Source organism: Ambystoma mexicanum, chromosome 11 (assembly GCF_040938575.1).
Source record: "Ambystoma mexicanum isolate Mex_15411 chromosome 11, UKY_AmexF1_1, whole genome shotgun sequence".
Classification (NCBI taxonomy): Eukaryota; Metazoa; Chordata; class Amphibia; order Caudata; family Ambystomatidae; genus Ambystoma; species Ambystoma mexicanum.
In genome coordinates this window covers 863,295,953-863,322,226 of record NC_090934.1, presented here as the reverse complement: position 1 = coordinate 863,322,226, position 26,274 = coordinate 863,295,953, and the positions used below count along the sequence as shown (strand labels likewise).

General features: G+C 46.1%; 1 protein-coding gene across 6 annotated transcripts in view; it reads left to right on the top strand.

The window, feature by feature from the left end:
- The window catches only part of RAB3IL1 (RAB3A interacting protein like 1), a 517,042-nt gene that overhangs the window by 208,835 nt on the left and 281,933 nt on the right, over positions 1-26,274 (top strand). Inside the window, exon 1 of one of the 6 annotated variants that reach the window (XM_069623898.1) lies at positions 17,871-18,408. The exons of 3 other annotated variants lie outside the window; for them this stretch is intronic. In XM_069623898.1, coding sequence (XP_069479999.1) covers positions 18,398-18,408 — 11 coding nt within the window. In that variant the 5' untranslated portion in view covers positions 17,871-18,397. Of the gene's footprint in view, positions 1-17,870; positions 18,409-26,274 lie in introns of those variants that run through there. 2 more of the 6 variants (XM_069623896.1, XM_069623897.1) reach the window with 2 other exon arrangements.

Here is a 26,274-nt window from a genome sequence, read left to right as displayed (position 1 = left end):
AACTTAATTGCGAGTTTCTTAAAGTGTGGCTTTAATTTTTAACACATTGGTATCTTTCCTTCCATTTTGCTTCCTTTTTTTTTCACTTCGATGTTCATTTAGGTTTGTTCATCTTATACCATTGCATTCATATAACAAATGTCTTTTGGCTTCTGCCTTTCAGTTCTATTTTCAAAAGAAATGTCAGCTTACTTTCTGTATTCCAAACGGAGTTCAATAAATGTGCTTTCATTTAATTCAAACACTATGGTATTCAAAAATAGTTCTATTCACTTGCTTTATTCAATTCACTCTTCAATACGAGCAACATGGTCCTTTTTGTTCTTTGTGGTGTATTGCTTTTAATTATTTCACTCGATTCAGTGTATTTCATTCAGTTCGATATTCAATAGTAGTAACATGTTCAAGGTCAGTCAATGTGGGACGTTTCTTTCAGTCAGTTTGTGCACTTGTCATAATACATGGACCGTGATTATCTGCACTGCCTCCTTTGAGTGCCTTGGGTATCATAAGTGTCCCCAACACTTACCCAGTCTCGGCAGCTCCTCCAGCAGCTCCTTCGTTTTGCTGCTTCCTCCTGAGGGACCACCAAATAGCTGGGCACTTCTCTTCGCACTAACCGGCTAATGAATGGAGCTTCACATCTACCTGCATGCAGCGCATGCTACTCACCTTGCCAAGGGTCAGATTTCCAGTCCAGCGGGATCCCATGGGTTTCCTCTGGCGTGCTGGCGTCTCAGCTCCTCTCATTCAGCTTCCACTCTAGTTCTCCCACTCTGCTCCCGATTCTCAATCCGACCCGTGATTCGAAGGGGAGTAGGAGTGAGAGAACCCTTAGGATTCTCACAACACCTAAAGAGGACTATGAGGTAGGTGATGAAGTTTATCTTTGTAACTTCCAAAGAGATCAGGATAAGGAACATATGTTCCTTTCCAGCTAGAAGGGATCATATGGATCAGTGGCAAGATCTCTCAAGTTGCGTATAAAATGTGCGTTCCAAAAGGGGAACAGACGGAGCAGCACTGAAACAGAAGAACGAGTGAGCCAGATGAAAGCCTGCCACCCTCAAAATGCTCTTCATAAGATGGAGGAATTAAAGCAAGGATTCTGAGTAAAGAAGTGAGTATGAATGATTTGGATGAAAGGATGAATATTGGTAGAATGGTAAGGATAGAATGTAATTAGTTTATTATATGTGAAACTTTGATATGTAGTATTGTATGTAGAGTAGGATAGAACAAAGGGTTCCAGGGAGCGATCTAATATAAACAAATTGTTTGCATGTTATACTAAACAAGCCTTCCTACCCTCCCTTTAGTAACTAACAGCCTTCCTTCCAGCCTCCTGATCCAAAGGAGGAACAAAATGGGGGGACCCCAAGGAAAAATGGCATTGATCGTCCACCTCAGTGAAGGAGAAGAGGATGTTGGCCAGAATATCTGTATCCACTGAAAGGAAGATGTACCCTGAGAATCAATGTTGATGAACCAAAGCTATTAGTGGTCCTCTTGGTGGGATAGATGTGGACCCCATGTTTGAAAAATAAAAAAGAATGTGTTTTTGTTCAGGAAGAAAGGACCCTTGAATCAGGATGCTTCCCCTGGGTCATTAATCCTGGTGAGGTGAAGGGGGTCAGGGGTTACCAGCCATTATGTAACCACATTTTTCTGTTTCTCTGGAATAAACTAAGACCATTGTGGTTGCTTCCATATAGAGAGAGGGAAGCATTGCCAGCATGCTTTTTGTTGGATTGTGGGTTTTTCTCAGTCACGATGAAAAGGGTGCCCCAGTAAATGTGAAATGCAGATAAATGTTCACACAACCAACAACATTGAAATAGTGTGAAAGTGATTTGTATATTGCAGTCCTTTCTGAGGCCTGATTGTATACTTTATATACACAAATGGAATGTGCAGACTTATTCAACTATTGCCTGAATCAATGTTCAAAACATGTTGAAAAGAAAAGCCAGACTGCTTTGGAATACATTTACATCCCATTAATTCGCAAGGCCTGAAGACATGTGTTTGGAGTTTAAAACCTCTAGATGAATCTACTTGTATTACAAACATGTCAAGTGTTATACATAATCACATTTTGCATGTTTCATTTTAACTTAAATAATGTAAAATGTCACACAGAAAAAGCAGCATTTAAAAGTCCCCTTTTATTCTGCATTGTATGTTTTTCACTTGGGATCACATGTTGTATTTAAAGCTCGAACAAGACTTGCCTAGACATATTGCGGTTGGAGCTCTGGGGAGTTTGAAACTGTTTGAAATTCACCTTATGCTAGACACCAGTAGCTGATCTCTATGAGAGGCCAAAGAGAGTCTGTATGAACACATATTGACATCATGAAAAAGGAGTGTGCAGGAGATGTATCAATGGTGCCCTCTGTAGAATGAAGCCAGCATTTCTTCACTTCCACACTTGATAGGAAAATGCTTGTTAGCTGTCAAAACCCAACAACGTAATAATTAGAAACATTGTAACTCTGTGATGCAGGGTCAGATTAACACAAAACAAATTGCATTTTGTAGATAGACATTTTGTCTACCAAATCATGTACAAATACACATAAAGTGCCTTGTAAAGATTAGGAGATAATTAGGAAAACCAATTAGCTTCTCAAGTATTTATTATAGTGCGATCATTCATGCATGTGATTGTGCACTGATATACAGATTCTGATGATCCTATTTCTATTAAGCTTGCACATTTTATTTCAAAGTTATATAAAAACAAAATTGCCATTTTCCATTAGGAGTGGTTTCACATCTCCTTTTTTCAGTATCATGGGACTGGTAGAAATCAGATCTGGGAGGAGTTAAGCAATATTTCTCTGTCAACCTGCTCTTCTTCTTTCCCAACTCGTTGGGATGCCTACATCCGCCGGCAGGTCAGAAAAAAGCTGGCTTCAAAAGATAGCTGCCCCTTTAAGAACTTAATCAAAGTTATTGGACTATTTTACGTGTGTGCATCCCTCCACGTGCCAGTCCCACTCTTCACCCCCACATCACCAACCACAATGCCCAGTTCCTGTTTTTCACCTACTGGGTGGGTCGGCATTGCTGTGGTCCGTGACAACCACATTTTTGGGGCGTTACTTTTTTGCTGTCCACTACCTTTTTTATCTGGATTGGTGTGCTTTATTATTTTTTCTTCAGGGTGGTGCCTCTCTCTGACGCATGCAATATACCATACGATTAAATGAATGCATTCGTTGTAGGAAGCAGTTCTCGTGTTCGATCCTCATCATGCTTGTGTCTGTTGCCTAGGGATCTATCATGAATATTTTGGTGTGGAATTCAGCCGAGGCCTCTGCAAAGTCATGTTCTTTTCATGTCAGAGCTGGGACCATTACCGAAGGTTATCAAGGACTCTGTAAGGACCAGGAAGGAGGCCGACATTGGTAAGAGGGAGACTGTACCTGCAGGAGGTGTATGTGTTTCGGCACCGGCCCTCGGCACATAGGTGAAGACCACAGCCCAGTTTGGGGGTCTACACAGAACCATTTAGGGGAAAACCCCAAGTGCCTACATTTGCGAGTACCCCAGGTTGGGAAACCATTAGTGCTTCTTGGTAGGAAAACACAAGTACCTCCAGGTGGGAAAAGCTCTGAAAGGATCCCCCATGGTACCGTACGATATGTTAATTCCTGATAAAATCGTTAAGGTACCCGGGAAGAGCTTATCTGCCTCTGATAACAACCGAACAGGCAAGATTAACCTTAAATTGGCAAGATACTGCAGGGTCGAATCGGTACCGGCTAGCTCCCCTGAAACTGCATTGGTACCCACATTGGCTACTGCAGACAAATCTTCAAAATCTTTGGTACCGAAGAAAAGCGAAGAAACCTCCCACATGAAGCACAAAGAGCATTCTAGGTTGGTATCAAACAGGGTACCGACTTCTCCAAAAAGACATAAGAAAAGGAATTTGTCAAAGGAGAGATGCAAGGAAAGTGCATCAGTACCGAGGGTTCAAGATGAACATGAAGATCTAATTTCTGATTCTGAGGCATTTGATCCATCAAAATTCTTTGCAGCACCATGAGAGGAATTATTTGGCACTGCAGTGTTCTCCAGAAAGTCAAGAAATTTTGGCTGAACCGAATCAATCTGCACCACAATTGGTGTTGAAAAATATTCAGGTACCGATATCTGCAGTATTTAACATTTATAACCCATCAAATACTGTACACCAGACGGCTAAAGTAGATTCTTCTACATCGCCTATGACAACAGAGGAAGATCAAGGTGAACACTCTCAAATGACAAAAAACATCACGGCTACAGTACTTGAGACCATGCTTTCTGAACCTTTCCTAGAGGTTTTAACACAACAAATTAAAGACAGGATGGGGCCTACTGAGGTCCCAAAAAAGGTGGGTTCTACAGAAACACCACCATTACCTATACCTGCACTGGTAAGCACTGATGTTGGGGAAGCTGTTCCTCTGAACAAGAAGCAGAAAGTGTTGAGACACATGCACCGATTCAGATGGCGAACATCCATCTATTTCACCTTCAAAAATATTTCATGCGATTTTGGCAAAGGTGATGCAGGCTCTGGAGATTGTACCAAAGGACAAACCGGAGACTTCTGGTGTGTTCTGGAAATTGCCTTCTCAACAGGCAAAGTTGTTATTACCGATGGAAACATAAGTGATGGAACAAGCATTAAGCCATTGGGGTAAACCCCACTCAGACTTGTATGTTTCCAAAGAACTGGACGCTAAATATAAGATTCCTAAGGAAGAATCGTTTGTACTAATGGGGAACTTACCGACTCAGTCTTCAGAGGTGTCTGCAGCCTTAGGATCAAAAGGCAAAATACCAGCACCATCACCTTCAACAGTGTTAAAACCTGGGAGACACGAGGGAAAAGGTTGTATGCTAATGCTTCACTACAACTGAGACAGATCCATGTGGCCATGGTACTGAAGGGTTTTAACATTCTAAATTGTGAAAATTTAGATTGCTTTGTGGAATTTCTTCCACAAGAAGTGGCAGACGAGTTCACCTTCTGGGTCTCAGAAGGGAGAGAGGCCTCTACACAACAGATACAAGTCATAAAAGACATGTCTGACACCCCAGAAAGGGCTATGATAGGGGCAATCTGCATGCGGAGACATGCATATTTGTCCGCTACTTCTTTACACCAGGACATTCTACAGAAGTTGTTAGAATTACCCTTTGATCCGTCAACTGACAAGGTTTTGCAAAAATGTACTGCAAATGTGATGGCAGCCAAATCTTTAAGTTCTATTTCCATGAGACAACTTTACTATCAAAATATCAAGTCATTTAAAATGCGTACTACAAGTAGTAGTAGCACCACCTTATCTATGACCAAGGCTTATTAATCAGGTTTGAAGAGAAGAAGATACAGACTGAAGGTAAAAACAAGCGGTACACCTTCAACAGCGACATCACAGGATACAAAGACGTCTGTTTGATTTCCATCTGGGGATGTACGAACCATTTGCTCCGATCTACATCAAGGAGCATACATCCCCGGTAGCAGGAAGGATCGTGAAATTCCTACATCAGTGGTAAAGCATCACGCAAGAGGATTGGGTATTGAACATCATTTGCCTGGGTTACTCTCTGGTCCTTCATGTTACACCACCATGTTCACTGTCAGAGCTCCAAATATCATCGCTGTAGCTTCTCAGAGAGATTCAAAAACTGCTCTCTTTGGGGGCAATAGAATTGGTTCCAGAAGAAAAAATAGGTCTGGGATGTTACTCCCGGTATTTTATCATTCCAAAAAAGAATGCCGGAATAAGGCCAATCTTAGATCTTTCAGAATTGAACCAATTCCTCCTACTGGAGACTTTTCACATGGTAACAGTACCTCATATTTACGAAGAACTCCAACACAATGACCAGATCGTGTCTATAGATCTTCAAGACGTGTATTTTCAAATACCCATATCATTGTGTGGCTTAGATAGTTACAATAGAAACGTTTGTCTAGTATCTTACAATCAGGGAGAATTCGGATTGCCGATTGATTATTGACGAGGACATAATTTTGTAGTCCTTTCAGGGTACAGATGTTTGAATTTGAGTAATTTATTTAAATAAATGTTGTGTTCTGAGAAAGAAACTTTTGAAGGGATTGTGTCCTCCGACGTATTCCTTATCTATGATATTTGTATCTCCAGCTTGCTGGCCTCGGAACATTTTTTCCCCAGTAGAGGGCGCTGTGCATCGACGTCCGTCGAGTAGGTGTTCCTCGACAGCCACCATATCGACGCCGACGTCATCATGCCTATAAATGGCCACGCGCAGCGTCCGTTGCTCAGTTCCGTTTTTCCGCGCTTCGTGTGCCTCGGAATACCGTTGCTCAGTTCGTCAGTCGAAATATATTCATATTTCCTCGAGAAAACCGACTCGTACTCGATGGCTTCCTCCTCCGGCCCAACGACTCCTCGGTCCTGTTTCAAAAAATGCCGAGACTGTGGGAAGAAAATGTCGTTGACGGATCCTCACAGGATCTGTTTGTGGTGTCTGGGAATCGAACACCAGTGTTCGGAGTGTGAGGAATGCCTATCCATGACGGCGAAAGCCTTGAAGGAGCGTAAGGGGAAGCTCGAGAGAGGTAAGTCAGTTTTAACTTCCTCGAAAGTTTCCGCGGTAGAGTCGAGACATTCGTCTCCTCACCGTCGAAAGCATTCTCGGTCTAGGTCTCGAAATGGCTCCCACCACTCGTCGAGGTCTAGACTCTCGAAAAAGAGACGTAGAAGATCTCCTTTGTCGTCGTCTTCTAGTTCCCCTGAAAGAGTAAATTGCCCCACAAAACACAGCTCTCAGGCTGAGTGGGAGGAATTCAGAAAAAAGATGCTAAGCGTCTTCGAGAAAGCGGCCTCGACCCCCTCGAAGTCAGCTGAGGGTGATACCCCGAGTGAAAAGCCCAAAAAATCTAAACGCCGCGAGTCGAAGCACCCGGCGAAAGAGTCAACCCGAAAGCGCCATGAGCCATCGGGAAGTAAATCATCTTCGACGCCATCGTCGAAAGCCCCTTCGAAGCATACATCGGCGCCATCGACAACGTTATCGAAGGGTTCTTCGACGCATCCGTCGATCGAGTCGACGCTGGCGTCGACATCGACGCCGATCAAAGAAAAACCCACGGCTACTCCACAGCCAACGGTTACACCGAGAGCCTCCGACACGACGTTGAAAACGCCGTCGACATCCTCGAGCAGGATTCCGATCCTCTCGAGTTCTTCGAGGCCTCTTACAGTTTTCTCAACGCCTTTGTCGGCGCCTTCGAGGATTTTTACATCGGCGTCAACGACATCGACCTTTTCAAGGCCACTGATGATGGCTCCCTCTGCTTTAGTGATGGGTTTTATACCATTTCACAGGCCAGAGCATCCTCCCTTAACTTCAATTTATGAAGAAAGGGAAGATTCTGATCAAGAAAGGCCTTTTGGATTGCAGAGGACCACATCACCTGAACCAGAGACTTTTGCCTCTGAGGAAAGAAGGTTGAAAGACCTTCAGGATGCATTACAGGAAGCAAGTGGCCTAGACACTTCCCCAGAAGTGGAATTTGTCAAACCAGACCCTGGGGAACATGCTGAAACCCCTTATAGAACCCTAATGTCAAGAATTATGAAGTTCATGGGTTGGTCTGCACCTTCACCTGTTTTTCAACAGGATGACCTCACAGATATTCTGGATAAAGGTCCAAACGAGGATCCTGTGGTTCCCTTTCATTCTGCTTTACAAAGAAATATTTTAACTAACTGGGAAACTCCTGAAGTTGTCCCTGCGGTTAACAAGAAGTTGTCAGCGAAATATAGGGTATCTGCTGCTGACCCTGAATACCTATCTAAGCACCCTACTCCAGAGAGTCTGGTGGTCCAGGCTGCAACTTCATCTTCATCAGGCAGTACATCTGCATACCCCACTGCTCCACAGGATAGGGATGATAAAAAATATGATGCCATGGCTAAGAAAGTCTTCTCGGCCTGTAGCATGGCTTTAAAGTCTATTAATGCGACTTGTACGCTCGCTAGGTTCAGCCACACTCTTTGGGAGTGTGCTTCATCAGCGGCTGACTGCCTCCAGGAAGGAGAAGAAAGGGACGCATTTTTAAATATCATCAGAGTTGGTAAAGATGCAATGTGTGAGTCCCTTCAAACTGGCATTGATTCTGCTGACAGTATCAGCAGGGCCATGGCGGCAAGTACCACAATCCGCAGGCATGCATGGTTGAGAAAGTCTGGCTTTGCTTCTGACGTACAGGCCAGACTTTTAAATATGCCCTTTGATGGCTCTTCCCTGTTTGGTAAAAAGGCAGATGACAGTTTGGAAAAACTGCAAACATCTAAAGCAGCAGCCAAGTCACTAGGAGCTGCAATTCGCCAAACTAATTTTCGTCCTTCAGGATCCTCTTGGAGAGGAAGGTCCTTTTGCTATTATTCCTCATATGGAAGAGGCAGAGGACGGCCGGCTCAAAGAGGCCAAGGTAAATGTACCCGTGGTGGACGGGGTAAAGGAAAGAAAGCCGCATCAGCATGAGCAGGAGCCGCTTTACCTTCGGCAACTGCATCAGCCGCTCCCAAACCACTCTGAGGTCTCCCATCACAAGTCACCTGTAGGGGGCAGGTTAACTCACCATCTGACGGAATGGCAGGCTATTACGTCAGATGCTTGGGCATTGGAGACAGTTGCCCAAGGTTACTGCCTGCCTTTTCTACGCATCCCTCAGAGCCATCCACCGGGGAACAGCTCTCTGAAAGTACCGGATCCGCTCCTCTTGCAGGAAATTGTAGACCTGCTAGAGAAAGGTGCCATAGAACCGGTACCTGTAGCGGACAGGAACAAGGGCTGGTACTCCCCCTACTTTCTCATACCAAAGAAAGACGGAGGACTGAGACCCATCCTGGACTTACGAGAATTGAACAAGTTCCTCAGGAAGGACAAGTTCAAGATGGTAACTCTCTCTCAGATCCTTCAGGCCCTCCAGCTTCAGGACTGGTTGGTATCTCTGGACCATCAGGATGCTTATTTCCATGTGCCAATCCATCCCAAGCACAGGAAGTACCTGAGGTTCGCAATTGGCAACTCTCATTATCAATTTCGAGTTCTGCCATTTGGGCTGTCCTCCGCCCCAATGGTCTTCACCCAGCTAATGTTGGTTGTGGCTGCAAGTCTAAGGAGGGAAGGGATTCACGTCTACCCCTACCTGGACGATTGGTTGATCAGAGGAACAAGCTCGGATCCAACTAGATTATGTCTGCCACTCCCTTCACCACCTGGGCTTCTCCCTCAATTTAAAGAAGTCACAGATGATACCATCACAGAGACTCCAGTTCATTGGAGCAGTCCTGGACACGTCCCTGGGAAAAGCCTCGCCACCAGAGGTGAGGGCTCAAGATATTCTGCAGATGGTCACCAGGTTTCAAAAAGCCCAACGTCTCCCAGCCTACTACTTTCTGAGGTTGCTAGGCCTCATGGCATCCTGCATATCCCTTGTGCCAGAGGCTCACCTGAGAATGAGATCCCTTCAGTGGGCACTGAGGACTCAGTGGTCACAATTCTCAGGGAGGATGACAGATCTCCTCCGGATTCCGGACAAGGTAGCCCACGACCTTCAATGGTGGGCCTCTCCAGAGAACATCTTGAAAGGAGAACTGTTTTGGCAACCATGGCCGGAGAGAACAGTAGTCACAGACGCCTCACTCACGGGGTGGGGAGCCCATGCCAACGACTTGACCATCAGCGGTCGTTGGTCTCCATCGGAGTCCAGACTACACATCAACCTGTTGGAGCTGAGAGCCATCAGACTGGCACTGAAGGCTTTTCTGCCATCTGTACGGGGGAGAAACGTCCTGATAATGACGGACAATACAGTGGCCATGCACTACCTCAACAAAAGAGGAGGTGTAGGGTCACTGCCACTGTGCAGAGAGGCGATGCAGCTCTGGTTTTGGGCAATTCAGGAAGGAATCTCTCTATCAGCAATTCACCTAGCCGGAGAAAAGAACTTGACAGCGGATGCTCTGAGCAGGCAGAACACAGTCTCCCATGAGTGGGAGATAGCTCAGGAAGTCCTTCAAGAGATCTTCGCCCTTTGGGGAACCCCTCAAGTGGATCTGTTCGCCACCAGTATCAACAGGAAGTGCGACAGATTTTTCTCAAGGGAATTTCCCCTGAGAGGAGCTCTAGGAGACGCGTTCGTAGTGGACTGGGAGTTCCCACTTCTGTATGCGTTTCCTCCAGTCCCTTTCATTCCTCAAATGATCAGGAGGTTGAGAAGATTTCGGAAGACCATGATCCTAATTGCCCCGGATTGGGCCAGGAGAACGTGGTACCCGGACCTTCTGGACATGTCCATCCATCCTCCAATTCATCTGCCGTACAGAGAGGATCTTCTCTCGCAGAAGGGAGGTCAGGTTCTCAATCCAGCCATCAAGACCCTCAACCTTCACGCCTGGTATCTGAAAGGTTGAGGTACAAGGATTGGGACCTTCCAGATGATGTCATGGAGGTGTTGCTTTCGGCCAGAAGGCCAGCAACTAAAACTCTATACCGCTGCCGTTGGAATAAATTTTGCAGCTGATGCAGAGAAAAGAATATCGAACCCTTTTCATGTGGTACACCTGCGGTGTTATCCTTCTTACTTTATGTGGCAAATTCAGGCCTTCAAGTTGGCACTATTAAGGGCTAACTCGCAGCGCTATCGATCTTTAAGCACACTGCAGAGGAGCCATCGTATTTCAAAATTCCATTGGTAATACAATACCTGAAAGATCTAACTAATGTTTACCCTCCAAGACCATTCCAAGTTCCCTTATGGGACTTAAATCTAGTTTTAAACTTCCTAAAGGGTGCTCCTTTTGAACCACTCCACTCTTGTTCATTGAAGTTTCTCACCCTCAAAACTGTTTTATTGGTAGCATTAACATCTGCTAGAAGGGTTAGCGAGATACAAGCCCTATCTTGTAAACCTCCTCATACAATTTTTCACAAGGACAAAGTCGTTCTACAGGTGAAGCCTAGCTTCCTCCCAAAGGTAGTTTCTGAATTTCACATTACTTAGAAGATTACTTTACCTTCATTCTATCCTCTTCCCCATCCGGGGAAAGAGATAGAGAGACTACACAGGCTGAACCCTAAGCGAGCCTTGAGTTTTTATATAATTAGACTTGCTAAAATTAGACAAGCAGACCAACTCTTTGTAGGTTACGCAGGACATAAGTTGGGATTACCAATAACCAAACAAACCATCTCCAGATGGATTATTTTAGCCATTCTGGAATGCTACAAACTGGCAGGGAAAGAGCCCCCTCAAAATCTAAGGGCTCATTCGACCAGGGGTATCGCAGCCTCCTCAGCTCTTCAAAGAGGGGTACCAATTAGAGACATATGTGCGGCTGCCACATGGTCGTCCGCACATACCTTTACCAAATTTTATAGCCTGGATTCCTCCTCTAGTCAAGAGACTAGATTTGGCAAAGCTGTGTTACACTCTGTTCATTCTTAAAGAGTAATATGGCATCTCTTACTCCCGCCTCCAATCACATACCACTGCTATGGGAGTCTATCATAGATAAAGAATACGTCGGAGGACACAATCCCTTCGAAGAACAAGTTACTCCTTATCTGGTAACGTTCTTTCGATGGGATGTTCCTCCGACCTATTCCTTATCGCCCCTCCCATCCATCCCCCAAGTAACATTTCCCTTGTGGTTGCAGCTTACGCTCCTTCAAGGGTAGTAACCATTCATGCAATAACTACCTTACTCTACAAAATGGAACTGAGCAACGGACGCTGCGCGTGGCCATTTATAGGCATGATGACGTCGGCGTCGATACAGTGGCTGTCGAGGAACACCTACTCGACGGACGTCGACGCACAGCGCCCTCTTCTGGGGAAAAATGTTTCCGAGGCCAGCAAGCTGGAGATACAAATATCATAGATAAGGAATACGTCGGAGGAACATCCCATCGAAAGAACGTTACCAGGTAAGGAGTAACTTGTTCGTCTATTTTAATGCCCAGAATTGTGCAGTGGGATTGTACAAGCTGAGTATGCTATATCAGTGTGTTGCATTAACTAGATCCTACAATTTAAACATATAGAAATACAAATATTCCCACACTGTTCAGTGTTTTAGACACTGGTTTATTTTGGTTCCTTAAGTTTTTGCGAAGGCCCTCTTTTTTCTTTTTACTTAATATTGGAGTGAATTACACAATAGGGTGGCAATGTATGCACATTAATATGTATGAGTTTAATTGTAATGAATGTGCAATCTATCAGTTAAAATAATAAAATATGTAAACTTAGTCAAACTACTGTTTTGAAGCTTGTTTTTAGCAGACATCCTGAAAGATGGATGTTTTAAGTGAGAGAGCCATTGGCTAAATTTGAAGCTATGGGGCCAGAAAACTAGGAATGAAATCCTTGCTTTCCCGCAAGTTACAACGGTGTGATCCTGAGCAAATCTGAGGCTCAAAGGGGGCTCCTAAGGCTCTTCCCCAGAGTTGGCAGAGTTTTAACAAAGTAAAAAACTTCCTTCATTACATGCACTTAGCAGGGCGCACGTTACAGACTGCCTTTGCTCAGATGGTCACCTATCATGGGCCTCTGTCAGTATCCAGCAGAGTTATTATCACCTTGTTGTCTTTTACTTCGGTTTCAACAACATTAGCACATTCCTGAGAGAGCGATTAACCGTTTTTCAGTGGACATTTTGGGTTTCAGCTTCCCACTGGATGCCTGTCCGGTAATAATCTACAGCAATAATCACCCTAGCTGTTGTGCTTTAAGAAGGGTGAAAAATCGAGGAGGGCTATAACGAGGGAGTGAGGCCTAAAGGATGGGGGTAGCCTGAAGAGTGCTGTGCGTATCAGTGCCAGGTGTGGAACTCAAACATTTTTTCAAATCTACAGTCTGCTTTTCCCAGTCAATCCTTGGATTATGTTGCACTTACCAGGGCATTCCTAAAATTAAACCAAACTGTGGGGCAGCTATTAAATCAAAAGCAATGTCTTCTCTGTGACCTGATGCAAATGTCATCTGTAAATTATGCGTTTGTTGTTTGATAGGACCAGATACTAACGGAGAACCGTCCACTGATTGGACCCCTTCCTCTCTTGGTTTATTTTGTATATTTTACGATATTCTGAAACTTTGAAAACAGATCAGTTAGTGCCCAAAGTCATCATCTTACACCGTTCGGAAGAAGATGGACTTGGGCCCTGACTCATATGCTTTTGCTGTTGTCCCGTCACTCGCAGGCTAGCCCCCCCTTTCACTGATAGTAAATGCTCCTCATTCGTGCGTTCAGGCTCTTAAAGGCCCCACAATATGTTGCTTTATTTATTTATTTTATTTATTGTAAAAAATACAGTTCAATAAATCAAAATCAAACTTTTGTTACAATTATGCCTCTTTCACATCGCATCGATCGATGCCCCCAAGTCCTTCACCACAATCAATTTTTTATGATGGTGATACATGTAAATCCTTGTTGATTAACCTGTTGGTTTTTCTTATCACAAGCTTTATCACAGAGTATCATGTCTAGGTAATCAATTAGCCTACATGATAGCTTGATGCTTTGGCCGGCACTTACATATGACCACCATTCATTCATGTCATGGTTCTGGGGTTTAAATCTATTCAAGTGCAAGGACCGCTGGCTAGTTGTGCCTGTGCATTCAAGTATCAAATGTTTTAGGGACTCTGTTTCGCCCAATCCACAGAATCTACATTTATTGTCTGCGGTATCTTTTTTTCGTCTTATCCAAAGCATTTCTTGATTATTTAATGCATTTAGCCTGAATTTTAGAAACCTGTTCCTGTGGTAGCGTGAAGGGCAGTCTAACAGGTATTTCGGTGGCTTGTGCAGTTTGATTTCTCCCAGTCCTGATGGAAGAGCTGTTTTTAGTTTCATGCGTTTTTCGGTGTTTTGCATCCAATCCCATTCTTCTAGGTTTTTTTTTAGCATGTTGGGGGCGATTGATTAGCTCGAGTCGGCTTATATTTGCAGCTTCCATGATGGCTTCAAGTTTTTGTTTCCAAATTTGGATTAAATTGGATTGCGTGTCGTTGTTTCCGATCTTGAAGATTTCATATGCTGGTATCTTTTGGCTACAGTACATTTTCCTCATGGTGGAAAGAGATTTCCAAATTACTGTCATGTATAGGGAATTGAGTGCAAGTTCGTGTCTCGAAGCCAATATCGGAATATAGTGAGGAAGCCTCAATGCACGTTTCCAGAAGATGCTTTCCAATCTTTGCCATAAGCGAAAGTCCAGGTTCCAACCCGCTTCAGCGCCAAACACAATAGTTGGAATGACCTTCTGTAGATAGAATGTTGGTATTGGTGCAATAGTAAATTTCCCATAGTCATGATTATTTTTTGCTCCTTGTAGACCGAGTTTAGTTGTTCTACCGGTCAGATCATTAATCCATGCTGTTTCGCAGACGGAGTTGTTAAACATCACGCCCAGGTATCTTATGGATGTTACAATATTGAGTTTGTCACTAGCGATTTGCCATTTGAATTTTTTTTTCTGCCTTCTTGGGAGTGTGGCTGATACTCATGATTTTTGTTTTATAGGTATTTATCAGCAGCTCATTTGATTTCATGTACTCGTTCAATCGTGTCATAAGGCGTTGTAGGCCGATCTGTGTATAATCAGTTAGTACTACATCGTCTGCGTATATAATGCATTTGATTTGAGTGTCATTGATCTTGGGCGAGAAACATGATGCAGAGTTTAACCATGCCGGTAATTCAGCTATGAAGATTTTAAATAGTTCAGCTGCCAACGGGCAACCTTGTTTGACACTTTTGTGGGTTATTACCGGTAGGCTCAACTCGCCTTGTTGATTTAACCTAATCTGTATCGTGGTGTTGGAATGAAGTGCTTTTAGTGGTTCCAAAATTGTTAAAGGACATCCCCACTTTTTTAGCTTAGACCATAGTTTCTCCCGATTTATCGTATCGAAAGCTTGCCTTAAGTCTATAAATGCAAAGAAGATTTTCCTCTTTGCACGAAGAGCCTCGAGTTTTAAGATGTTCAATAAAAGTAGGTTTACATCGACTCCAACCCCCTCGGTGAAACCTGTTTGTCGAATATCGTGTATTCCTGACTTGGAGGCCCATGAAGCAAGTCTCTTTTTTCGAAGGAAGGACCCATAGACTTTCCCAATTGTGTCGAGAAGCGCGATGGGACGTTAATTCGTCGGATCGTTCCTATCGCCCTTCTTGTAGATCGGTACCACGATCGCCTTTGACCATGACTCAGGAATTTTCTTATTTTCTGACACTATTCTGAACAGAGATTCCATGAACTTGGCCCAGTGTTTTTTGTTTTTCTTCAACATGATATTTGAAATTTGTTCAGGGCCCGCTGCTCTTGAGTTTTTTAACTTCTGTATTGCTGTTTCTATTTCGTCGCTTTCAGGAGTTATATCCCGTGGTAGTGCTGAGACACTTTCTTGAACTTGAATGTCTTCCGTGGGTTGTTTGTACACTTTCTCGAAGTGCTCTGCCCATTTCGTACCATCAATTGGATTAGAGATTGTCGGTGCAACTTTTGTGTTACCTTTATTTAGGATGGCCCAAATATTGCGCATGTTTTTTGTAATCAGCAATTGAAGCATCAACTCGGCACGATTTTGTTTTATCACTACTCAGTGCGATTTTAGCCAATGTCGATATTCTTGACGCCTTGCTTTCACTTTGATCGCAGTTTTTCCTGGTGGTGACTTCAATTTCTTGATCTGCCGCAAGTCTTTCCTTAAATCCCTTTTTGCTTTTGTGATGACATTGCTGAACAGATGTTTATTTGAGTGTCCAATTACTCTAGAGTTTACAACTTCCAGCTGGCAATCTGACAACAAGGGGACATAGTTCACGTTGTTCCCGTTGGTTATGTCAGTTGTAAGTTTCCCAATTTGCGACCGGTTGATCCTCAAGCGATTTCCTGCTGCATTTGATGTGACTTGTAAGCCGTGTATTGCAGGAGGTTCTCCCCAGTCCGTCTCCAAAACTAGGCGGAGTAGATTGTGATCGCTGTGAGACATAGGTATTACGTTTAGGGAATTCACTTGGTCAAAGAGATGTCGGGAAACCCAAATGTAGTCTAGTGTGTTTCGACTGTGTGGGCCATGCCATGTTGGATTACAGGGTTGGTCTCCTTTGGTTTTCATTGACCATGATGCAGTTTCTTATTGCTAGGGCATCAGACCAAAGGTTTCCTCGATATTCAACCTCATCAGGCTTCTTCAGCGTGTTTGTCTTTGTAGTTTTATCATATTTGTACCAACTACAGCTTAAGTCACCACATACCATGATGGTTAAATTGTATTTCAGTGATGTCTCGTCAATTAAGGTTGTCGCAGTTCTGATGAAACTATTAGAGGAAATCTTGGCAGGGTTCCAATATCCATTTATTAGAAGTAGTTATTGTTTCGCCAACGTTGTTGTAGCTGTTATTTGTACCAAAGTGCCTTGGACAAAAGGATTCGGGTTTTGAGATTCTAGTGGCGTCAACCAATTGTGGATCTTCAGTAAGGTGACCAAACCACAAAATGGATGACCAGTTGCGTTTTTCCCAGCAGGATTTAGGAATTTAGTAAAGCCGTCTCGAGTCGGTGACTCGCGTAGCCATGTTTCCTGTAGGCATACGGCAAAGATGTTGTCCATAGGCACCTCAAAGTTGTTAAATAGGTGGATAAATCCTCGGGTGTTCCAGGATAGCACGATTTGGTCCGAGTTGTTCTTCTTCAATCATTGTTATTGGTGTTTACTTTTTGAGAGTCGGCAACGCAACGCATTAAGGGCCTTTGGGAGACTGAAAGCACCAACGAGGACCATTGGGCAACGTACTTAGTAGCCGTTAGGAGTCTTAAAGCATGAACGAGGAACATTTACAAATAGCGAAAGCAAGTTTCTTTCACTGCTTGCAAACAATCATTGTTTGTGCTTTCAGACTCCGGAGCGCAGAGGCGACATCTCGTGATTTGATCTTTGGGTAGTGAGGGCCAAGGGTGACCCGGCAGCGCCGTGGCTCGGGAGAAGTTTTGCGAGACTGTTGGGGTCCTGCCCTGGCGAGTCCCGCCCTACTTAATGCCTTGTGTAATCCTCAATGTCTACGCACCCCGCAATTTCCTTAGACTATTTGCCTGAACTGTATGCAAGGGTGCCCCGAAATATAATTTTGAAATGGCCCCCTCCCCCCGCCCACCCCACTTGCCCTGAAAATGTTCAGCCGGGCTTGGACAGGATAGATTTGTAGTAACTAATGCAACATAAACTTTTCAACACTGTACCCATTTCCTCAGTCCCTAGACCACAATCACAGATAGGAGGGCGGACCCGTCCTGCGCTAGGGACTTTGTTTTTAATTGAAAACATAGACTTTCCAAAACTGAATGTCGAGAGGAAAACGAAAAATTGTACAATCCATCATGTCATCTTTAGAAATATTTTCAATCTTTATCGAGCCAAACAAATCCCCCCCCCCCAAAAAAAAACGATTGTTACTTTGTGCAACGGTTGTGATGTGTGTGCAGTGCGGTGTGTCTGGCCGTATAAACTGTGGTGTATGAATGGTCTCGTCTTGTGTGTGAGACTGTGCAACACAATGCATGGGTGTGCGCGTTTGTGTATGAGGCACATGACTGCGCAGGAGAGGGGGGCTGGGCCCTATTCCAGCGACGGGACCCTCCCTGGAGGTCATGTGACCCCTGTTTCCCCTGCAGGAGGGGGAGGCGGACAAGCGCGGCACTGGTGCACAACTGGAAGAGATCAGGGGAAAGAAAAGGGCAGTGGGCGTGGAGTGCACACGAGAAGGGAGGGGGCACACAGCTGGAAGTATTTCCGGTCCCCCTTGCTGCAGAGAGGACACTGACAGCAGCAGATTCCATCCGCACTCACATCTGGTTGGGGAACGCAAGCAGCAGCATCGGAGGCAGCGCTCACAGTACGTGGGCAGAACGAATGCTGCCTCCCCTCCGAGGCAGGGAGCCTGCCCGCCACTGAACCCCTGTCCCCACAAGGGCAGAATCCCTGCCAGCTAATACTCTTACCCCCACGACCCTTGCCTGCTGAGCTCCATCAGGACAGGACTCTGCCTGCTGCCGCCAAGTCCAGGGACCCCCCGTTTAACCCTTCCCTTTCCCAATCCCCCCCACCGCACTGGCCATGGCAGGTGTACCTTTTCCTATGTCCTGTATTTGCTGGGACGACCATCCCCGCCCCCCGATTCTTTTTTTGTGCTGAACCGCCATCCGTGGGACAGGAGCCCTTTCTGCTGCGCCCACCGGCTAGGACCTCGAATCTGTGGACGGAACCCCAGCATTCATGCCCAGGTCGGCACAGCCCTGAGGGGAGGAGGCGGCAACATGTGGACAGGGTAGGTGTCTTGCTTTACATCGAGAATCCCCCGCACCCCACCTCCTATCCCCCATCCACTGCTTCAAACCAGCACGGCTCATCACAGAAAAAAAACACCCCCCTCGCCAAGAACATCCTCAAAACAAAAGACAAATCCGAAAACATTTACATGTCTCGTGGCATTTCTCCTCAGCATCACAGCTTCGCAGACCCTTGAAAGAGAACGGCTGTGGCACAGGGAGACCGGCAGGAAGCGAGGTGGGGGTGGGAGCAAAGCCGGGATAGAGGGAGCGGGCAGACGGGCGTCTCCACACCCTCATTTAGAGGGACCCTCACTTATGCTTCTAGTGATAAACACTCTTGGCTTGTGACGCACAAAACACATCACTGGGACAGTGTTAGTGTTAAGTTTCAACTGCACCGCCCCATAACCATAACAACTGAAAGAATTCTCAGCACATGTGACGATGAGGAGGCCGGAAAGCCGGCGCCGCGGGAGTTGTTCATTCATATTGCGTAAAGCAAAACCACACGGTCCAAAACTGGATTGCAAGCTAGTCACTCCTGATTGGGGAAATCGTATCAAACCAGGAGAATTATGCAGAGGTTATGGGACAGCAGGGGTTAGAGATGGGGTTAGGATCAGAGTGGTGACGGGGATAGAGGTGGGCGGAAACGTGATGAGCCCCAGGACCAAATGTGTAGACGGAACGATTAGGCGGGGGCCATAGTGGAGGGCGATGTTAAAGAGGAAATCGAGCGACGGAAGGCGCCGACCGTTTCCTTTTAATATTGTGCTTCTTGGATTTTTATCTGGCAGTACCTGCACTCGTTCTCTTGTTTCTTCTGGCACTCTGGTACTGATTGGCGCGTGGTGTGTGGTTATTCTCCTAGCCTGGCAGTATTTCTTTCCGAATTTGTCTCTGTAACGTTCTGCTGAGTTGTGCCTTTTCACTATTCGCTTTGTGTTAACTGGCTGTTATTGTTCTGTCTCTTGCTTCTTCTAGTGTCCTGGCAGTGATTTCTTGCTTTTTACATTTTGGTTCTTCTCTTGCCCCCCTGTTGTGGCAGTTTTTGTTCACATGTCCTGCTATTGCTAGACTTGTTTCTTGGTTATCATCTTCTAGCAGTGTGTGGCCTCTTTACATTGCTTGCCCTGTTTATTTTGGTTCTTCTCTTGCTCCTTGTTGCTGGCAGTTTTTGGTCACATGTCCTGGTATTGCTAGCTTTGTGGCTTTTGATTCTCATCATCTAGCAGTGTGGGGCTTCTTTGCATTGCCTGCCCTTTTGTGTCCTGATAGTTCTTCTCCTGCCTCTCTTGGTTCTTCACCCACCAGTTCTTGTCCGGTCTCTTGCTTTCCTACCTCAGTATTGCTTATCCCCCTAGCGGGGGCATCCCATGGCTGCGTCTCCCCCTCCTCCCTTCTCCTGTCCGGCCTGCCCTGCTCGAGCCGTCCCCCCCCCCCCAACCCACCCAGCACCGGCCTGCATCAGCCAGTGATTCGAAAAACCTGAAATAACACGCCAGACAATTTTGTAAAGGTTGGAAGTGTTAATGCCACAGCAGCTTTATTTGTATAAAGTCTTGGAGTTATCTTACAGGTGATCCGTAATTCACCACACCACAGGCTCTTCTACGCTGTGTGAGGCTACCTAGGTATGCATTCCTTGTCCACCCCCCCACCGTCCACGTCCGGTGGCCGCCTAGGGTTCAGCCCGGCCCTTGCTACCAACTTCTCTCTATCCATGGCCATTCGATATGTTGCCTTGTATCGCACTTCTTGACATCCCCCCCCCCCTTTGCTCTAAGGTACCTGTTAGTAACCCCCCCGACACTCTTCACAGTGTCCTATGTCTAGTTCTAGCTAAAACAGGCAGCCACTCGGTGCCTTGCTATTATGTAGCTTCCTATACAGACACCACTTTTCAGTTCCCCAACACATCACTTACCCCACATCACATATTCATTCTATGCCGACACCACCTTCCAGTGCCGACTAACACGTTTCTACCTGCCTATACAGTCATCGCTTAGCGATGTCCAGCTAGCGCACCTTTCTACTCTACTCTGGCCTCCCTTCCCCAACGGTGTTGCTTCTACTCTAAACCCCAACCACAATGTATCAGGCCCCAGGTGTCCCCATTCCGCCTTGCGGTCCCCAGGCCAGGACTTCACCGTGTTACCCGCACTCCCAGTGCCCTCTCCCCCAGACCTTCCTCCGAGATCTTGCCCTGCGCCCCCACGCCCATCAAGTTCTGTGGTCCCTAGCCCGAATCATCCCTTTCTCCGGCTTGCTCCTCCCTTCTCCTGGTGCCAGGTTCCTTTGCGTCAGGCCGTCCCGCAGTACTTGTGTCATGGCAGTTTTCGTGCTGTCTGTACACAGGGTTAGACTGCCCAAAGTGCAGGGTCAACATGCTAGTGTTAACCAGTTTTTTGGCCAAAGTGGGCCAGTTTGAGTTCCTTCAACATGCAGCTAGTTATTTTGACCAGTGTTGCTGAACACACGTTCTTTGAAAAATAAAACGTGTAAAATATTTTGCCAACTCATATTTTACCAACTCCTCCTTGGGTAATACTTAGGCTGTCACAAAAGGAATGAATTTCCATTTGCCACTGTGGGCAACTTTTCATTGGTGCCTGAACCAATGTTATGCCGCAGTCTGAGCCTGGCTGTGCATGTCCATTGTGGCCCTGAAGGCCCTTTAATATGAGGTAACACTCTACAGGGTGGATGGGGATGCAGAAACTGCTCAAACATCAATAATAAAACCCACTCAGGAAGTTGGCAAAATACTTGGTCTGTTTTAATAAATTGATCTAAAACAGGGAGTACAATGGACATCATCGGATGTCTGACAGTAAGATCTCAACATATTTCATAAAAAACACACTTATGTACTAAAAACTCGTCATTGACATTAAAACAACGTGGCAAACTAAGAAAAGCTATGTGGGACTCTGATTGGGTAACGGGAAACATCTAGGTATACTTTCTATGGGGGTTGGTGTTGTGATTGGGTCTCTGGTGGACAACTCTGCCCACCCCCATTGCAAGTCATTGTGAGCATCATCAAATGCACAACGTCTAATTGGATCACAAACTATAGGGCTCTTTGGTGCGTGACCCCTTATAATTGGTTGGCACGCTTTTACCCTTCTGGAATTTTCCACTCGTTAGCAGCATGCAAGCTGGTACCCCAGGTGCTGGTGGGTCGGAGTTCACCATGCCTCCCCACCCAATCAGCCCATCATCTGTCATCTCTCAAGCTGTCTGCCATGAGAATAGTCTTTTGAACTTGGCCTTGCAAGTGTCGCTGCTCCTGGGAATAAAAGGGAGTGTGAGCATGGCTTTATCTTCTGGTCTCGGTGTAGCTTGCCCAAAGTCTATTTTCATCTGACCATGTGACTGGAGACCACATTTTGAGCGCCTTCGTTGTATTTAATACCATTTAATGAATAAAACTTGGCACTTATTGTCCTTCCGCCACACCTTAACAGGAGCTCAGCTCTCGCCTTCTCGTTCATTGTAGCTTTCAATGATAGATAACCAGTTTCTTGGCTGCCCCAATCCTTGACACTGGGCCAGGCAAACCTTCTCGATTTTTCCTTCCATCTCCTGCCAGGCTTGTTCTGCTGCACCACACTTCAAGTCCTTCTATTCACAGGGTTTTCAGTTTACTAAGGTACGATGTGGAACTTCCAGATTCCTATGCATATATATACTTTGGCGGCACCGCCTGCACTATTCACTACATAAAGCCAGCCTTATGATTACTCTGTCTACTTGTGTTATTGAATCTGCACAATATAAAATAGTTTTCATTTTCTTCCGTGGTTCAGACGTGCAATCTTCGTTCCGCATATGACAGTTTACTCGATTCTATCCACCTTCTGACGTGTGCCACTTTCTTCATGTGACGTCACCAGTCTCTTCTTTCATCCGTCTTCACATGCTCTTCATGGAACTTTCCCAAGAGGCTGTCAGCTTTTCGTGGATACATAAAGAATGGTTTTCCTAATGGATATTTTGCTTCGAAGGCTGCTTGTGTTATTAGGCATCATTACAGGTGTCACCTTTGTCACTATTTCTGGTTCCCAACATAGGAAATTAAGGGTGGGACTTCCGGTAGAGGCTTTTGGCTCCCCCTCTACATTCCCCCCCCCCTCCTCTGGTTGATTCATTAATCAACCACTCTCTCACCAGTCTCCCCATCTAGACATCCTCTCTTGAAGAAGTGCTTCTTTGGAGCCCATATCTTCATCACACCTTTCAAAGATTCTGCATGTTCATCAACACTCCAGGTCATATGGCTTCACTGTCCACTCGGGCTGCAGTAGATCCATCTTCCCACATACTTCTTGTGGTCTCTTGGATTCAGGAACTTTGTTCCCTCAGGTGCATGGATGCTAGCTTTTATACAGTCTCTGATTTTTTTCATAAGTCAGCTCTTTCAGTTCAAATTTAGATTCAACATCAATCCTGATCTTCATTCCTACTGCTTTCTGTGCTGTCTTCTTACACTGTGTGATTATTATCTTGATTACACAGAATCCCATCATCAGCAGTAATGCTCCAAGGAACTTGAATATATTCGCCATCCATTCTGGTACCCATGAGAAGATTAATGCAAACCAGCTGTCATCTGCAATATCTTCCTACTTCAACTTCCATCTTGGTATGCAAGGTTGTCAACAACATTATGGCCTCTGTCAAGGTCCCATTCTCCATCGTGAGCAGGTATAAATGTGCAACATGATTCTCCGATTTTGGTACAAACACCTCCATCAATGGCTGTAATCATGTCCAGAACATATATCTATTCTGGAGTGTCCCACCCACAGGAGGTACCCACAACATACAGTCACTGGGAAGGCTCCAGTCAGTCTTGCTGGGCCTTCACAACAACACCATATATGGAACTTCCACCCAACAGCCAGTCAGGGGGAAGGGACAGAGTCGGGGCTTCCCAGGACTTTGGGAAACAAGGTATCAGGCCATAGAAAGCAAGAGGCCACAGGGTCCATCTTGTTTCCTATCAGGAATCAACTGATCCCAATGGCAGGGCCTGGGTATCCCAAAATGGAGGACACCCAGAGCACCTGTCAAATTCAGCATGGAGCTGCCACCAGCCCATACCCTGCTCTGTGGGCCACCCACAGGTGCCCAAAAACATACACTAGGGGTACAGGGTTGTACCCCTACCCATGGGTGCCATAAGGGTATGCCAGGGGTTTGTTCACCAAACCAAAAGAGAGAGCTGCACTGTCAGGAGTCCCACATGGACTCCTGGGCAGAAAACATGACAGAACACACGATAAAAAGCAGTAAAGGACAAGGATTCAGAGGCCCTGTCCCTCTGATGCATTTCCAGCATCACAGTCGCCCCCCCCTAGACTGAGGTGGAGGGTGTCTAATCTCCCACGGGATAGACACCCTCATCCAGACGGTCAACATACCTTCTGGAAAGGCCATCTGCATTATCCTGACTCTTCCCTGGTCTGTGCTCTATGGTGAAGTCTAGCCCTTGCAGGCTAATGGACCAGCTGATCAATTTCGGATTCTCCCCCTTCATCTGCGTAAGCCACTTCAGGGGCTTATGATCTGTTTGGACCTTGAAGGTAGACCCCGTAAGGTAGGGCCTAAAACGCCTAAGGCTCCAAACTATGCTAAAACACTCCTTTTCAACAGTAGCCCACCTAAGTTCTCTACCCTTGAGTTGTCTACTGATGAATATGATAGGATGTTCTCTCCCTTTGTCATCTAACTGGGACAAGACAGCTCCAATTCCGGTGTCGCAGGCATCCGTCTGGACGATAAAGGGTCGGCTGTAGTCAGGCGCACACAACACAGGTGCCCTACACAGACTTTCTTTCAAGCCATCAAAGGCCCTCTGACAGTCGTCGGTCCAATTAACCTTCCTAGGCTGTTTGGGTGAAGTTAGAGCTGTCAGGGGTGCAGCTATGGTTCCATAGTCTGCCATGAAATTGCGATAGTACCCAGTGAGGCCCAAAAAGGCCCTCACCTGGGTTTGAGTAGTGGGAGTCTCCCAGTTCTGTACATCCTGTACTTTACTGGAGAGAGGTTGGATTTGACCCCCTCCTACCTCATGACCAAGATAGGTAACTTTCCCCTGAGCTATCTGGCACTTGGTGGCCTTGATAGTGAGGTTAGCCCTTTTCAAGGCCTGCAACACCTTATCCAGATGTGTCAAATGCTCTTCCCAGGTGGAACTGTAGACGGCAATGTCGTCTAAGTAAGCCACACAAAAGGCTTCCAGCCCACTGAGCGCATGGTTGACCAATCTCTGAAAGGTGGCAGGGGCATTCTTCAACCCAAAAGGCATGACCCTAAACTGGTAGAGTCCCTCAGGTGTTGAGAAGGCCGTCTTTTCCTTGGCATGGTCCGTCAGAGCTATTTGCCAATAGTCTGAGGTAAGGTCAAAGGTGCTCACAAATTTGGCAGCACCTATGGTGTCCACAAGCTCATCAGCCCTGGGCAATGGGTGCGCGTCAGTTTTGGTGACGGCATTGACTCCTCGGTAGTCCACACAGTACCTCCAATCCTTGGTACCCGCCTGGGAACTTGCCTTGGGGACAAGGACCACTGGACTCGACCAGGGGCTGGTTGAGGGCTCAATAACACCCAGATCCAACATCTTGGCGACCTCAGCCTGGATGTGGTTCTTGACGGTATCTGACATACGGTAGAACCTGCTTTTGACAGGCAGACTGTCACCAGTGTCAATTTCATGCCTACACCACGGTGTAAGGCCTGGCATCAGTGAAAACAGAGAGGCATACTGTTGGAGCAAAGGCCTGCAGGCCCCCTGTTGCTCTGTTGTCAAATCCGGAGAGAGATGTACTCCCTCCACTGAGCCATCCTGAGGGTTGCTATGCAGCAAATCAGGAAGGTGCTCACTCTCATCCTCTTCTTGCCCTGAAGCTAGCAAGAGACATGAGACTTCTGCTCGCCGGTGGAAAGGCTTGAGCCTGTTGACATGGAATATCTGAGGGGCTACCCCAGAGGCTCCCATGTCAACCAGATAATTGCCTTCGCCCATCTTGGAGATGATCCTGAAGGGTCCAGTCCACTTGTCTGCCAAAGCTCTAGGCTTGGTAGGCTCCATCACAAGGATTTCCTGTCCCATAGTCCAATCTACTTGCGAGGCTTTAAGGTCATGCCAGTACTTATTCAATTCCTGGCTGGCCTTGAGATTTGCTGTTGCCTGACCCATCATCTGTGTCATCCTCCGTCTGAGGCCTAACACATAGTCTCCCACTTGCTTGGCGGGACCTGGAGGGGTGGCTTCCAAGCCTTCTCGGATCAAGGCGAGTGGCCCCCTCACGGGATGTCCAAAGAGTAACTCAAAGGGGCTGAAACCAACACCCTCTTGAGGTACCTCTCTGTAAGCAAACATCAGGCATGGTAGGAGGAGATCCCATTTCCTCCTTAGGGGTTCTTCCAAAGCCCCTAGCATGCCCTTGAGAGTTTTATTAAATCTCTCAACCAGACCATTGGTCTGGGAGTGGTAAGAGGTGGAGAACTTGTAGGTTACCCCGCACTCTTTCCACATGGTTTTCATGTAACTAGACATGAAGTTGGATCCTCTGTCGGAGACAACCTCCTTGGGGAATCCAACACGGGTGAAAATGCCCAGGAGAGCCCTGGCAACCACCTTGGCAGTAACAGTCCGAAGGGGTATTGACTCAGGGTACCTGGTGGCATGATCTACCAAGACCAGGATGAACCGATGTCCACCTGAAGTGGCAGGGTCAAGGGGACCGACGATGTCGATGCCCACCCTCTCAAATGGTGTGCCAACCACTGGCAATGGCTGCAGTGGGGCAATGACCCTGCCTCCAGTCTTGCCAGACAACTGACAA